At 42.2% G+C, this 16,066-nt stretch overlaps 1 protein-coding gene across 2 annotated transcripts in view; it reads left to right on the forward strand.

The window, feature by feature from the left end:
- PTPRO (protein tyrosine phosphatase receptor type O) overlaps positions 1–16,066 on the forward strand; it is a 246,991-nt gene that overhangs the window by 199,417 nt on the left and 31,508 nt on the right. The window contains exons 17-19 of one of the 2 annotated variants that reach the window (XM_056134615.1): positions 478–561; positions 8,054–8,089; positions 11,583–11,664. In XM_056134615.1, coding sequence (XP_055990590.1) covers positions 478–561; positions 8,054–8,089; positions 11,583–11,664 — 202 coding nt within the window. The remainder of the gene's footprint in view (positions 1–477; positions 562–8,053; positions 8,090–11,582; positions 11,665–16,066) is intronic. The other variant, XM_056134616.1, reaches the window with a different exon arrangement.

Raw genomic sequence — 16,066 nt, forward strand, 5'->3', positions numbered from 1 at the left:
GTCTAAAAATATAGTCTTTGCCGGATCAGCATATGTGACCACGGAACATTTCTCTTTCTTCAGACAAGCTTTTTTTAGCTCTTAAATGATGTTACAGGGTCTCTCCCAGAAGGCTCATGCATCAGAAGGTAATATCAAGGACTAATACTTAAGAAGTAACTAATGAGGCATTTAAGAGCCTCATTGAACTGAATGCAAAATGTGATCACCCAATAGCTGCTAATGAACACAAAATAAGTTGAAATATGAGTATTTGATTACAGTGAGATCATGTGTGAATAGAACTGAGTTTTGTCAACATTATTGCCCGTAAACTCTCACATTTAAATTTCGCAGAATGGAGTAAAATCTCATTGTAATTATGGTACTTTTCATTCTAATTGACCCCAGTCAGTAATTGATAACTGTTCACAGTTGATTGTTACTAACTCTTGCCACTTTTTCATCTTTACATCTGTTATCTATTAATGCTCACAGGCGTAGGAGTATATTTGCTTTCTTAACCCTGCTACCCTCATGTCTTTGGACTGATTATCTTTTGGCATTTTATATTAATCCTTGGTAAGTGAAATTTTTTACTGTTTATCTAACACAAAGCCTTTGAACGTTAGCTTTTGAGAAGTAAATCAAAAGGAAAGTTTCTTTGATAGTCTGATATATGTTTGGTAGTATCATAAACTCTGAATCAAATGGGTGGAAGCAGCTTAGCAGTACCAAAATGCTAACACTAGTTAATGATTAATGGTACCAAAATTCTTGTGGTTTCCCTGTTACGTTTTCTTTTTAGGATGTTCTAGGCAAGTTTTTCTTCCTTGTGTTGTGAGTCATTCATTTCTTCCTAGAGTTGGCCCATTGGTCACTCTTCTTGGTAAATGACACTTCCGTTTTCCTTATATCACTGTCCTTTCTGGACTTTCATGCTTCCAAGAAGGCTGAGGTAGTTAGATTAGAGAAACTCTGTATTGTTATAATAATTGTAACTCAGAGACACCCAGCACTGACTGTGTGCAAACCTCATTCTATAATTACCTGGGGCAATGATCCCCATGAGACTGCAGAGACTATTATCTGATCCACTTCAGAATGTAGAAATGAGACTAAAAAGATGGTCTTCACATGCTAGAGAGACAATGCAGGTCCCAACCAATTGACTCTCCATGAACTGATTCTAGGTCTTTGAAATCCATTCTGACTCTGGGAAAAAAAAGTAGCTTTCTGTCAATTCTTCTTTTCATTAACAAGAAGAAATAATGTGGGGGGCAGGGCAATAGTACAGCAGGTAGGGCATTTTTGTGGCATGTGGCTGACCCAACTTCCATCCACAGCACAATTTCTGCTGCCCTCACCTCTTTCCAGAACCTTCCAGGTGTGGTCTCTAAGTGCAGAGCTAGGAGTAACCCCTGACTACCACTGGGTGTGGCCCAAACCCTCACCCCCCCAAAAAAAGAGAATAAATAACTTTTAGTAGAATATAAATAATTTATATTCATTTAAATTATTTTTAAGATAGAATATCCTTTTCAGTCTTTCTAAAATAATAGTATAGAATTTGTGGACTAAAGTATCTAGAAGGACTATTTCTTCCCCCTGAGTCACAGGTAAAAAGATAGGGGTTTCTTTGAGAACTGACAAAAACATTTACCATACCCAATATTAGTCTTTGGTATATATGCTTGAAATGTGCAATCCAACCCAGAATGGGAACTGCTTGAAAAGGAACTTGGAAAACAAGCAATAAAACTCTTTTGTGGAATGGAGGTTGACCATAGGCAGGAGAGGGAGGAAGCTGGAATACAGTCTGGAAAATGATTTATTCGAAAAGACAAGTGTTCCTCTGGTCTTTGGAGCCTCTTAGGGTGGAGGAACAGATGCATGCAGCTGACAATGTTTATGATTTCAAATTAGGGATGGAGAAAGTAAAAACCAACACTGAAAGACTCCCTTACAATATAGATAGTTCATTTGCATTTTATTTTAAAAAGAGAGACCAAAGGGAAACATTTGTGTCATGGTAGACACTGACATATGAGTAATAAGTCAGAGGGAGGCATCGGATGAAGATGATGACTGATGGACTATCACAATTCTTAAGTTTTGGGGGTTTCTTATAAGACCCAGATGTGGCAACACTCAGGGGCAATGGAGCTACTCCTGGTACTGCAGTGATTAGGGTGGAGAAGGGAGATACCAGGGACTGAACTTAGCCTTACATGTCCCAGCACCCAAGTGGGTTTTTTACAACAATTTTCATTATAGAGTTACAGCAGAGTCAACTCTGTATTTTTAAAACATACTTTAAAGTGGACCAGAGTTAATTTTAAGTATTTTATATTGGCTTAGTTTCAGGTACCAGTAGTAGTAATATACACTCATCTCTTTTATTTTTTGTTGTTTTTTTATAAGGAAAAATATAAAATTATATGTGACAAAGCAAAATGTTTTTATCGATCACCATTACTCTTTTTTCCCAACAAAGCATTATTTTTGATATATATAAAATATTAAAAATTTAGACATAAAAATGAATGTCCTTTTAATTTTATCCCACATTCCTTTTTGATTTCCAGGCAAGCATTTTCTTTTTATTGTCATAGTTTCTTCTTTCTTTCTTTTTTTTTTGAATCACAAAGCTGTTCATGATTGGGTTTCAGTAGTAGAATGTCCCCACATCCATCCTTCTACCTGTATACATTTCCCACCACCAATATCTCCAGTTCATCTCCTGCCACCAATCACCGCCCACCACCATCACCACCACCACCACACACACAGCATTTTTCTTCTTTCTCTCCCTTTCCCTGCTTTTGGGCATTATGGTTTGCAATATAGGTTTTGAGAAGTATCATGTATGTTCCTTGAAATTACTTTCAGCATGCAGTTCTTATCCAGAGTGATCATTTGCAACTATTATCATCATAGGTCCCTTCTCTATCCCAATTGCCCTCCCCCAGGACTTGAGGCAGGCTTCCAACTATGGGCCAATCCTCCTGCCCCTTGTTTCTACTGTCCTTGACACCCATTTCTTTTAACCGCCACCTTATTTTAACTCAACATACACTTATAATTTTCAATAGAATGCTAGAGAACACTTTCTTAATGCAGTATTTACGAAGATACCATTTCCGAGCTCACCATTGATACCAAGCCAAAGAAAGAGATAGAGATTATTATGTTCATTACTCTACCTAATTTTCTCACATTGGTTTTCTCAGAACATTTAACGGTAAACTTTCAGATGGGTCTCTGCTTATCTGTAGACTTTCTTACTAGGCCCCATTGACAAGGCCTCGCTCAGTGTCTGATAAACAGACACCGATCTGAAAGCCCGAGATGAAATCTAGGTAAGGAAAACACTCTGTTCATGTTTGGACAATGGTGCTGAGGCTTTAAATGCCCTGATGTGAGGAAAGCAAGAAGCATACAGAGTCCCAAGTTTTGTGTCAGTTTCCATCAAGCACAACCTTCCAAGCATGGCAGAAAGAGAGTATGATCAACTGTTACCCGCCTGGGCTTATGCTCTGCCTGATAAACCAAAGGAAGCTCTGGGGCCACTTTCCTTATATCTCCAAGGCCCTGAGTTCAATCCCAGCCACTGTATGAGTTGCCCCAGTCTTACTAGGGGGCTATACTGGTCTCCCCAGCAGCACTGCATCATTAGACAAGTACTACAGTGTGACCTTCAGTTTTCCCGAGTACTCAACTCCTGCCCCAAATAGAGTAAAACTCATGGATCCTACTCCTTCCAATTCAATGTGGTATGCTCCAACTCACCCAAATTCCCTTCTGTTAGCTAGTTTTCTCTCGTTCAGCTAAACTGGGGGATCTCTTGCCAGCTTTCATTGACTAACCCATCATTTGCAAGCCTCCTTCTGATGGCCTTGTCTTCACCACTGTTAAAGACCACCACCAGCAAGAGAGCCCACTGCCCTCTGCCTCTTAACACCACCCTTCTCTCTCAAGTGTCACCTCCTTGGAGAGATGTGCCTGTCTGGTGGCTGACCTCGTCATGAGACCTTGGTGGTTTGTGTGGAAATGGTGACACTGGGATATTTTTGAGCATGGAGAACCATGCTCTCTTGGCTTATTCATAAGACTGGAGCACATCTACCAGGATTTCTGACTAGAACAGTCTCAAGCTGGTGCTTCTTGGTGAAAGAAACAACTTCATTTGCATGAATTCATTCTGGATTCAGGGAGATAAAGTCCTGGTTCTATTTACTACCAGATCATCCTCATGCCCTATACATTTCTGGTCTACATGTTTGAATTGATACTGGAGTATGAAGCCATGCTTCATTTAACAAGCCTAATACATACTCTGCTAGGAGAATGCAGTAACTCTGAAGACATTTTTAAGATTGGGGAATGAGTTCCAAGTAGCTCATGAAAGAGTAAAGAGTGCTTCTGAAATTGGGGACATCTGGAGTTTGAAGTGTTTTCATTTTTCATCATTTTAAAGCCCATGTTTTTGCCATTGCCTCCTATCCCTCATTAGAAGGATTTCCAAGCTGGCCAGTTTTCCAAGACTGTCATAACCAGGACAAACTTATGAAGGATCCATCTAACTTACAGAAATTGTTAGGGTTTACCCCTTAGTGGGAAAATGGGAAGATGTGTTTGCTCCTGTGTTCATAAAAACTGTTTATAGGAGCTTGAATGATGGGAAGAGCACTTGCCTTGCATGTGGCTGACTTGGGTTGGGTCCCCCAAGACTCTGTGTTCACTCTTCAACCCACCAGAGTGATCCCTGAGTAAAGAGCCAGTGGGAAGCCCAGAGGACCTCCAGATGTGACACAATAAACCAAAAACAAAACTGTTAGTATATATGTCTGATAAGCGAGTTCAGAAGTTTTACAGAAAATCTTTTCAATGACAAAATGATACCCTGAGGGCCCGGAGCAATAGTACAGTGGGTAGGGTGCTCGCCTCATGCATGGAGAACTGGGTAGGACCCTCCAGCACCTCATATGTTCCCCCAAGCCCACCAGGAGTGATCTCTAGTGCAGAGTTGGGAGTAAGTCCTGAACACCACTGGGTGTGATAAAAAAACCAACAACAACAAACTGAAAACAAGGTGATCCTTCGAATGTTGTCCACAAAATTCAGTCAAATCATACACACTCAAGATTTTTCAAAAATGTGTCCAAATGAAAGTTGCTTAGCAGTTTTACATGTTTAACAGTGATTTTCTGCAATTGGAGAGATAGTACAGTGGGGAGAGTGTTTGCCTTGCATGCGGCTGACCCGGGTTTGATTCCCAGCATCCCATATGGTCCCCCAAGCACTGCCAGAAGTAATTTCTGAGTGCAAAGCCAAGAGTAACCCCTGTGCATCGCCAGGTGTGACCCAAAAAGAAAAAAAAGTGATTTTCTTTCCTCTGATTTTCATTTTAGAATTAGCACATTCCAGAAAATGTAGGTCAAGTCTGTGTACTGCTGTGAACTCTCATCATTCTGTTCTGCCACGGCGGTAGGATGCAGGAGCCTTTGGAATCTGGAATTTGCAAACCCTAAGGGGATCCATGAAAGCTGCGCACAAATCAGGAACACGCACACTTGGCAGAGTAACTCCCGTAACTGTGACAGAAGGGTGTACTCTCTTTAAAGCTCATTCAGCCCATGAATGAGAGAGAAGCATGCCTGTCTCTGTGACTCATCTCTGGACACAGATGTCGCATAGTAGCAGCTTAATATCACAGCACCGAATTTCCCCACTGTCACCTCCCACGTCCATTTGCTTCCAGTTTCCCACAAAATTGGATAGGACACTTCCCCCCTTCGTTTCACTCCCAGTCACAGAACACGTTGGTTGGCCTCCTGGCCTTCCCCACACTGTTGGTGCTGACAGTAGGCTTCGATAAAGCACTCCATTGGCTTCTCCTACACAAAACAAACGTGGAATTCTTCCAGTTAACTAAACTACTGTCACAAGCACTGGTACCAAGGTATTCTAAAAGAGACCTAGCCTGCAGTGCTCTGGGGCTTCAGAGTCACTTCCAACAGTGCTGGGGATGGAAGTCAGAGCTTTGTACAAGCAAGGCATGTGTTTTACCACTCAGTCTCATTCTTAGCTGTCACTAGGCCTTTCTTTCTTTCTTTCTTTCTTTCTTTCTTTTCTTTTCTTTTCTTTTTTGCTTTTTGGGTCACACCCGGTGATGCTCAGGGGTTACTTCTGGCTCTGCACTCAGAAATTACTCATGGAGGTGCTCGGAGAACCATATGGGATGCTGAGAATTGAACCCAGGTCAGCTGCTTGCAAGGCAAATACCCTATCTCCTGTGCTATCACTCCAGCCCCTCACTAGGCATTTCTTTAGGTCCCTCAGTGCCTCTCTGAGGGTGCAGTTCCTCCAGCTCCATTCAATATTACCTCAGACTGGGTGTTTTTTGTTGTGTATTTTGGTTTGGGACAGGACAGGGTGGAGGCAAAGTAAAAACGGGGCTATCTTTCCCCTCTAAGTTCCAAATATGGATGCCAGGTGATGCATGAAGGAAGAAACAGGAACTCCCAACATGGGAAGAAATGACAGCTACTGAGATCCTTAGATTGCCCTTTCTGGGCGGCTCTTTCCCTCCCGTTTTCATCCTGCTTTACTTCCTCTCCACCAAAACTCTCCTCTCCCCTCACCACCCATGAGCCGGAACTTTCAATCCCATAACAAATCATTACAGCCAACGGTGAGGGACGCACAGCAAGGCATTTCAATGCAATTCAACAAGCATCTACTTATGAACTGAAGCGTGGATTCCATTAACCAGGCTCAGGACCATGGGCAAAGAGCAGTTTAGCAGGAGGCACTCATGCGTACTATGTGGCAACACATGTGAACCCACCTGTGCTGGTGTGGAGCAGAGGCAGGAGGCTGCATTCTGCTAAAGGATATGGAAATGGGGTATATTTGTAGATATTCACTATTTTTAGCATAAGGATGTTGACGTAGCTTCATTAGATCATAACTTGTAGATTCAATATTGTTTATTTCCTGAAAGTCTGGGTGTTTCCACCAATATGTCAAGGCCTTTGAAAATTACCTGTAAATATTGTCACTCACCCTCAATTTTATGTATTTATTGCATAGTATAATAAAAAATTAACGAAGTGTTTCAGCTGTTACTGTATGAGCATTGCAATTGGATTACAATGAGCACCCCCCTAAAATGTAATTAACTGACATATATGTTAGCACTATATGAGAGGGCATCAGGGCAGGCTTACAGACTAGTAACTAACTAAGAACAAGCAGGTACTAGGTAAAACTCTAGCTTTTTAAGTTAATTCAACCATTAACTGATGTTAAAAGTTGAATAAGAATAAAGGCATAGTAGATTCCTATAAGGAATATCAGCACTGGGTACAAATTCACATTTCTGACAGAAATGCTCCAAAAAGGTTATTTTACTCTTTCATAAAGAAATCAATAACTGACATAGGACTAAGGAAATATACATGGACTGAGGGTGCTTACCTAGCATCCTGCCAGCACCATTTTGAATGCCTGGCACTGCATATAGTTCCCTAAGAACTATATGCCAGGTGTCACTCCTGAACACAGAGTCAGGAATAGCTCCTGAGAACTTATAGGTGTGGCCCCAAACTCCATCACCCCCACCCAAAGAAAAGAAAAAAAACCCAACATATCCATTCTTTTTCATTATTTCTCACTTTTTTTATTAGTGAAACACCATGAGGTACAGTTATAGACTTACAAAATTATTTCTCACTTTTATTCTCCAGTTTTCTTTCCTGATTTTAGAACCTGAAATATTCAAGCAGCAGATACTTCTGCTTATTTATGATGAAATACTTTAGTGACTTAACAACTAGGAAGAAGAAGTTAGGTTACTAGAATTCAGTTTATAGGACATTGGAAAAAAATCTGGAATTATCAGTAGCTTCTCTTTTAAGAAAAAGTAATTAAACTAAAGTATGTTTAAAGAAAGTTAAATAACATTGAGGTGCAGGATGTAATTATTTAAAGCTCTTCAAGTTTTATAATTATGTCAATCAATTCTTTTGCCCAGATAAATTTGTCTTTTCTTCTTCTTAATTCTCAGGAGTAAAAATGGTTTAAAGAAGAGGAAACTGACTAAGTAAGTTTTCCTCGCTATTTCATTTAAATGAAAGTGTTCTTAATAATGGTCTCATTCCAAATTAGGGAGTCTCAAAAAGTGCAGATTTGTCTTCTAAGAGGTAATCTGTTACACAGCAGTGTACACACACACATGTGGATGCTGTCCGTCACTTAGCATATCCCAGAGACCTCGTGAGGACTAAGGAACAGTGTCACTCTGTGGAATGTGAAAAAGGATGGGTTGTTGAGAGTTACAGGAGTCTTGCAGAAGGAAGTCGACTGTTCTAAACCTGAAGGGGAGTGGTGGGACATAATATTTAGCTACATCCAAGTGCTAAGCTTTGGCATTTGGCATTTCGCAAGTCTGTGCTAATTGCAGGGAAAGGCTTTTACTCCATTTGATGATGCTGCAGTAAATACTTAGAGAGGAATACTGTCTCAGGAAATCTCTATAATAAGCAGAAAAGGGTAATTAGCGAGTATTTGGTTTCACTTACTGACTGAACTGTTAAGTCACAAGAATTATGGTTCTGATGGGTGAAAATTACCATCAGTTGATTTCAAAAGCCCAATTAGATTATCCCCTCCAGGTCTCTAGTTAAAACTCTACATTTAAAGAATGCACCATTCCTATAAATATAAATTATGCTTGCTACTTGCCTAGAATAGACTATTGGTAAATTAATTTAAGGAGGAAATTAGCAGTTCTAACCAGTTCTGTAATATCCATGCTAGTGAGAAGAAATCATGGAGGGAGTAATATGAAAGAATTTTGATGTAAAAGGGATTTTTATTTATACTGGAGTGACATAATTTTAATGATTTCAACTCTATATTGAGAGAATCATTATTTCCTAAATCTATTTCAAATAGATTACACCAATGGTCTTGATTGGTGGAAGGAAGAGAGAGCAGAGCAGCCTAAACAGAAGAGGCATGGGCAGCTGGGAAGTGATTTGATGAAACAAGACTTTGATACCCCAAACTTTTTGGTTGGGTGCTTCAGTGAAGTGAAGAGGCATAGGCTTACAGGAGCCAGAGGATGGAGAGAGCCCGCCAGGACCTAGTACTCCAAAAGCCAGACAGAGATGAGAAGGAGAAAGAGGATGCAGGAGAAGTTGGGGAAGGATGGGATGAGGTACCTGCCCACAGGCCCTAAACCTCATGTCAAACCAGCTTCCCTCTTCTTGTTTTCCGCCAAATCTTCCTTCTCTAAAAGTCATTTCATTAAAGACTCCCAGTTCATCTATTTCCCTTCTCTCTATCTTTTCTCCTTCACTCTTACTACCTCCCCATGACTATCCACACTATACCCTTCTGAACACACTCACTTTCCCTTTCCTGGCCCCTCTTCTATTTTCATTCTACCTAACTCTTCCTCTCTCCCTCATTTCCCTCTAAATCTTGGTCTCTCTTGTCTTTGCCTCGTCTCAGCTTGCTTTTTCTTCTTCCTGATCTCCTCTTGTCCTTACATTGACTTTTGGATTCCCTATTTCTATCTTTATTCCTTCTTTTCTTTCCTCTCACCTTGCTTTTGCTTGACTAACCCATAACTATCCACTCTGATAGATGCTCCCTGCTCTCATGACAGCCAGAATGGTTAAACCCAACATAGAGGTGAGTACACTGCTCAGGGAGAGCCCAAGTGCTCACTCCAGGCAGGACTGCCATGTCTGGCTATTCTAGTGGCGAGATGGCAAGAATGAATGGGCAAGAATGAATTTGGACCAGGACCCTCCTTCTTGATTCTAGTCATGGTCCCATTGTTTCCTAGGTCTCACCTTGACTGCTGTTCTTAGTGACATAGAGAAGGGAGTCGAGTTGTCCACCTTTCTTAGGGATGGCAGAGTGAGATAGTAGGGGTATTTAGTGTGGTTTTATTATGTAGAAACTTTATTGTCTATGCATATTATCTGGGAGGCATAACACCCTTTTAAGTTCACTAAAATCCAGCTAGACTGATCGTATAGCAGGTAGGGTGCTTGCCTTACACACAGCTGACTCAGGTTTAATTGCCAGCATCCCATATTGTCCCCCAAGCACTGCCCGGAGTATTTCCTGACTGCAGAGCCATGAGTAAACCCTGAGCATAACTGGGTGTGGCCCCAAAACAAACAAACAAGATTAAAATAATAATAATAATAAAGTTCACTAAAATTTGGACAAATAAATTGACAAGGTTAGATTATCAAAACCTTAAACATTGATCAAATAAATATACATTTGCTAACAGGACACAAGGCAACAGGCAGGCAGTTATAAGCTAAGGAACAAAACCAAGGGAAAGGTCAATTCTGAACCCTGATAAGGTACAGGGACAGATGAAAGACCAGAAAAAACTTCCTGGAGAATCTCAGGAGCAAACTGGTAGAAACACCAAGAGACACTTTAGCAAGCTCTAGGAGACATAAGTGACAATGAACACTGTAAGAAATAAAACTTAACTCTTATCCACATACAAGAGGAAGTGAGAATGTTGCTGCAAATATACTAATGACATATTGCAATCCTTTAACAGTCATGCATGGTGCCAGCAAAACAAGGCACTGGGCCCTCTGCAGCCACGTGCTTTGAGCCACGGATACTGCAAGTGCTCTGCAGACAATGCAGTTCCTTAGGTTTGTAAAAACTGCAGCCTAGTTAATTCAATTTTAAAAGAAACCTGCTCAGGGGCCAGACAGATATTACAGTGGGTCAGGTGCTTGCATTGCACACAGTTGATCCAGATTCAATGTTTGGCACCACATATAGTCTCCTGAAACCTCCAGGAGTGAGCTATGAGCACAGACCCAGGAGTAAGACCCGGGAGCACTTCCAGGTTTGACAAAAAATAAATAAATAAAAGAAATGAAACCTGCTCAAACTTGCAAGAGTTTTTACTATTTTATGGGTCCACCTAGTGAGGATGTTTGTCTCCAGTGCTCTATAGATAAGAACTTTGAATCTCACAGTTAGGCAAATGCCCTAAGATCTCTTGGTATAATAAAAGTTGTACTCAGTAGGTCATTAAATCTTCACCCTTTGTTTTTTCTTGCAAAGCAGTTTTCTAGAAAGAGCACACACAAAGAACTGTCATTCATTCATTTTTCTATCTTTAGAAATTTAGATATATCAAATGCCTTTTTAAAAAATATTTTTTAAGTAGCAGTTTAGTTGTGTATTAATTTTCTAGGACTATCAGAACAAAAAACCACAGATTTAATAACATCAATAGCAAAACATCAGTTTCTCTCAATTTCAGGGACTAGAACTCCTAGAGAAATATGTCAGTGAATTAATGTCTCCTAAAGTCTCACTCTGTGGCTCATCGATGTCCATTTTCTCTCTGTGACTTGAGATGATATCTCTTTTTAAGTGTACAATGCCAGGTAACTTTACCAACAACAACAACAACAACGAGTGCTAAGAATTGAAAACACATAGATGTTTTCTCCCACCAAATGGCCATAATGTTGTGAAACATGTGATTGACCAGCAGAATCTCTGACATCTCATTTCTCTGTTTGATGCAGCCCAGTTCAACTGGATGACTTTGATGCCTACATCAAGGACATGGCCAAAGATTCTGACTACAAGTTTTCTCTTCAGTTTGAGGTGAGTGATTCAGAGTTCCTTCTTCCTATGAAAGAGAGGACATGGTTGAATGAAAAAAGTTGGCTTGGTGTTACTTTCAGCGTGTGTGTGTGTGCATGCGCGCGCGTGTGTGTATATGCATGCACACTTGCATGAGCGCAAATACACAAGCTCACACACAGCAGGGGATTGATGTGTAAGACAGGGTCCTAACCCAAGGGTAGTGATGTTGAATCAGCTGGTTCAGAAGGAGGCTGTGAAGAGCAGGGGAGGGTTTGGTTGGTCTAGATGAAGGAAGGAGAGGGCAGGGGCAGGGACTGGCATGAACCAGCATGACTCAGAGACCCCAGCTATGGACAGTGCCGGTGAAACAAGCTGAGCCTGAACACCCGACATCCACGTCTGGGATCTTCTGTGTGGTTTGTTCCTGCTCTACTCTGGCCCCACAACGTGGGCATGGTGGTGGGAACAGATCCTCACTGTCTTCTAGGAAAATGGGACATGACAGTCATGGGACCCCTGGCGCTACTCAATATTTCCTGGTGAGGTTGGGTTTGCCTTTCCGGGAGAAGCTGGGGAGTGTGTCGAGGAAGGGTGTGCTCTGTCCAGGCATCCTCTCCTTTTAGTGAAACTGCAGCCTCATGGAGTTGGAGCCCGTGAGTCAAGGAAACCGGGTTTGCTGCAGGAGGCAATGGTCTTCTCAAGATTTTCATGGCTCAAAACAGTCAGGAGGCCTGTTGATGGGTGATGGCTTCCTAAACCCCGGAGCTTGTATGGGAAACCCACCTAGTCTTCTTTCCCATGGATGAATGAAGCAGCTCCGAGACTTTCCAAAAAGAAAGCAGAATGGAGCTGCTCTCTCCTCAACTCATTTCTTTCGTTGTCAGCCAAGCACCTCTCTGGCCTGCAGGAAGCCATCGTCAGTCACCTTGGGGTATCTGTTGTAACAGGGAGTGAAGGAGAAGAACCTTCCCTAGGATCAAAGGATCCCACATCTGTGGTATGGGAAAGGCCAACTGGAGTCTTCGAGTTAGTCATTGCCTGCAGTGGTGTAAGAAATGGTGGGGCCAGGCTGGAGTGATAACAAAGCAGGGAGAGCGTTTGCCTTGCATGTGGCCAACCTGGGTTTGATTCCCAGCATCCCATATGGTCCCCTGAGCATGCCAGGAGTAATTCCTCAGTGCAGAGCCAGGAGTAACCCCCGTGCATCGCTGGGTGTGACCCAAAAAGAAAAAAAAGACAAAGGAAGGAAGGAAGGAAGGAAGGAAGGAAGGAAGGAAGGAAGGAAGGAAGGAAGAAAGAAAGAAAGATTGAGAAAAAAGAAAGAAATGGTGGTGCCACTTCCAAAGCTGCCTCCCTGAGAACAGAAACTGGATTTCAGTTAGAGATCTGTGAGAAGGTCAGTATTGTGGACAAGCTGATGGATGAAAGGAGACTTTCTGGAACCAAATGCAAGCCGGAATTCGGGAAGATCTAGGTCATTCTGACAGGGATGGTGAAAGCTGCGACCCATGTGTGAAGTCTTGGTCTCTTCTTTTCTTCCTGGTTTTGTGCTCTTGGAAGCACCACTAGGATTTTACTGGGGCGACCAAGACTGCCGACAGCTCATGTCACCAATCCCCAGAATAACTGTTGCTTTGCTGCTGAATTTCCTCATTATTTTAAAAATCCACAAATCATTTCCTGGTAAAATGATAGTTTTGCCTGTGAATGACAGAAACACAAAGAGTTGATACCAAGGTCACAGGGAGTTTTCTCCAAGGATTCTAAGTGATCTCATCAAAGGAAGTGTGGAGGGGCTCAACCATAAGAGGATGGGCAGGCAGACATGGTCCCTCCCCTCAGAGATGGCCTCGTTGCACTTTCACTTCCTCTTCTTCTCTCTGTCCCACCCTCATTTTCTATTGGTGCAAACTAAGCTCTTTCCCAGAGCAGAAAACTGTGAATGCCATCGGCCTCATGACAGTCTCCATTTTCCATGCCAGGGTTTATGAAGGAAACTCTTGACTCTCTTGTATGTGCACTTGGAAATATAAAGCAGCAGTTTCTGTTTGACTGGTCTGGTTCATGATGTCCATTCAGACTGGCTGTGGAATCGCTTAAGAATAGGCCAGCTTTTATGAGGACCACATAAATCCTGAAAGTGGGGAGTTTTACTTCCAAGGAGCTTTCAACAATAAGCCACCAGTTTCCTCAGATGCTTCAGAACCTGCAGAATTTGTATATGCTGAATGTGCGGTTTATTATATACTGGGAGTTTTTATTTATCTAGTGTGTAATTAAACACAACCAGACTCATTTTGGAGGATCTAAGAGGGAGGCAGTAATGTACTAACTGGTCCCAAACCAGGGAGTTCCTGAGGGGGCGGGGTGTGGGAATGTGTGGGAGTGGGTTTAGTTGTTCTAACAGCTTGGGAGGAAGCTTCTAGTGATATTTCGTGGGGATATGGATAGGGGCAATAAGTGTTCTGTGATGAGTGGAACTGTCCTACCCAACAAAAAATTGTTCCAAATAGTAATATTGTCCCAAATAGTAGTGACTATTACTATAGTCATTTGTAAACTCCTGACTCAGTGTGGGACTGTGTACATCCTGGGTTGGTAGCATACATCTATTAGGGTTCTTCAGAGAAGCCAAAAGCCAACAGGATGTGTCTTTCTTGTTTGACTGTTATATGTAAAGAGACACATTCTCTTTTTAATTAAATCATTGTGAGATACAGTTACAAAGCTTTCATGTTTGAGTTTCAGTTCATGCAATGGTCAAAAACCCATCCCTCCACCAGCGCACATTTTCCACCACCCAGTATCCCTTCTGCTCCCATTCCCCACTTCTCCCCGTGCCTCTTTGGCAGACATTTTCCTTTTTATTCTCTCTCTACTTTGGGGCATCATGATTTGCAATACAGATACTGAGAGGCCATCACATTTGGTCCTTTATCTGCTTTCAGCACACATCTCCCATCTCAAGCAATCTCCCCAACCATCATTGACTTAGCGGTCCCTTCTCTATCCCAACTGCCTTCTCCCTCAGCTCATGATGCAGGCTTCCAATCATGGAGCCTGGCCTTTGAGAGAGACACATTCCTAAAAGATCAAAGATGGAAAGATATATCATTTATGTGCCAAGTGTGTATGCACACATGTATCAGGTTAGAGAGAATGATTAATTTTGTTATGGTAGCCGACAAGACTGACATGTGCTGGGCCATCTGGGGATGTTGCCAGTCAAGTCCAAAGGCAGCCTGAAGGCAGAATCCTTCCTCCTTGGGGAACTGGTGGCACTGCCATTTGCTGCTCTTTTCTTTCAAGGTCCTCCACTAAAAGTATTGGACCTGCTCATATTATCCCCTTGACTCAAAAATATGCTTCATATAAAAGTGAATAGGGGACCAGAGAAGTCATACAGGTGTTAAGATGTTTGCCTTGCTTGCAGCTAACTTTGATTAGAGCCTTGGCCCTATGTGTGGGCCCTGAGCACCACCCAGGGGTCACTCCCAGAGATCAGAGACCGGAATATCCCCTAAGGACTGCCAGGTATGGCCCAATCTCCCTGACCCAAAGAGGTGGGAAGCAAGGTGGGTAGGCATATGACTTAAGTGGCAGAGCAACATGCCTGGTGTGTAACAAGGTTCTGAGTTCAACGCCCAGCACCTCATGCCCACTGCCCGCCTCTGCGCACTACTCACCCGTGCTTGGCTGAGCTCTTCCTGGAATGGCCCAGATCCCTGAGCACAAAGGGTTATAGTCCTTATGAAAAGAATAGGATTTTTTAAAAAACACCTTTACAGAACACCTCTGCTGAAGCTGGACCAAACCACTTGGCATTACCGCCTGACCAAGTAGACACATAAAATTAAATATTATACTGTGATTTGGGGACATGCTTAGTGTTATTATGAAGCACTTTCCCCCATCTTAGAGTTTGAGAGGTCATCTACTGAGTTAGTGCTAAGTTAGTGTTGTAATACCTCGGCACCGGTAATAAAGCACAACTTTCTATCCAAACATCTACTGAAGTCACAGGCTCAGATTGCATGTTTTGGTTCACATTTGCTTAAACAGAGGCTCACTGAGCTGACTTACTTCATTTTTAACCATTTCCCAGGCATTCCCAAGTCTTCAGTTTCATCTGGCACCCACTTCCATAGCCAAGTGTCAGCCTGTCCTAATCTATGGACAAAGCTGTGTAGTCTTCCCTACCCTACCCGATTTCAGGGTGCATATCACACCTTCCCACAGCATCTCTCAAGCTTTCTTGAAATTGATAATCAATAGAAGCTTAGCACTGTAGCACTGTCCTTCCGTTGTTCATCGATTTGCTTGAGTGGGCCCAGTAACATCTCCATTGTGAGACTTTGTTCTTACTGTGTTTGGCATATTGAATACGTCACGGGTAGCTTGCCAGGCTTTGCTATGCGGA

This window comes from Sorex fumeus, unplaced genomic scaffold (genome assembly GCF_029834395.1).
Source record: "Sorex fumeus unplaced genomic scaffold, SorFum_2.1 ptg000100l, whole genome shotgun sequence".
Classification (NCBI taxonomy): domain Eukaryota; kingdom Metazoa; phylum Chordata; class Mammalia; order Eulipotyphla; family Soricidae; genus Sorex; species Sorex fumeus.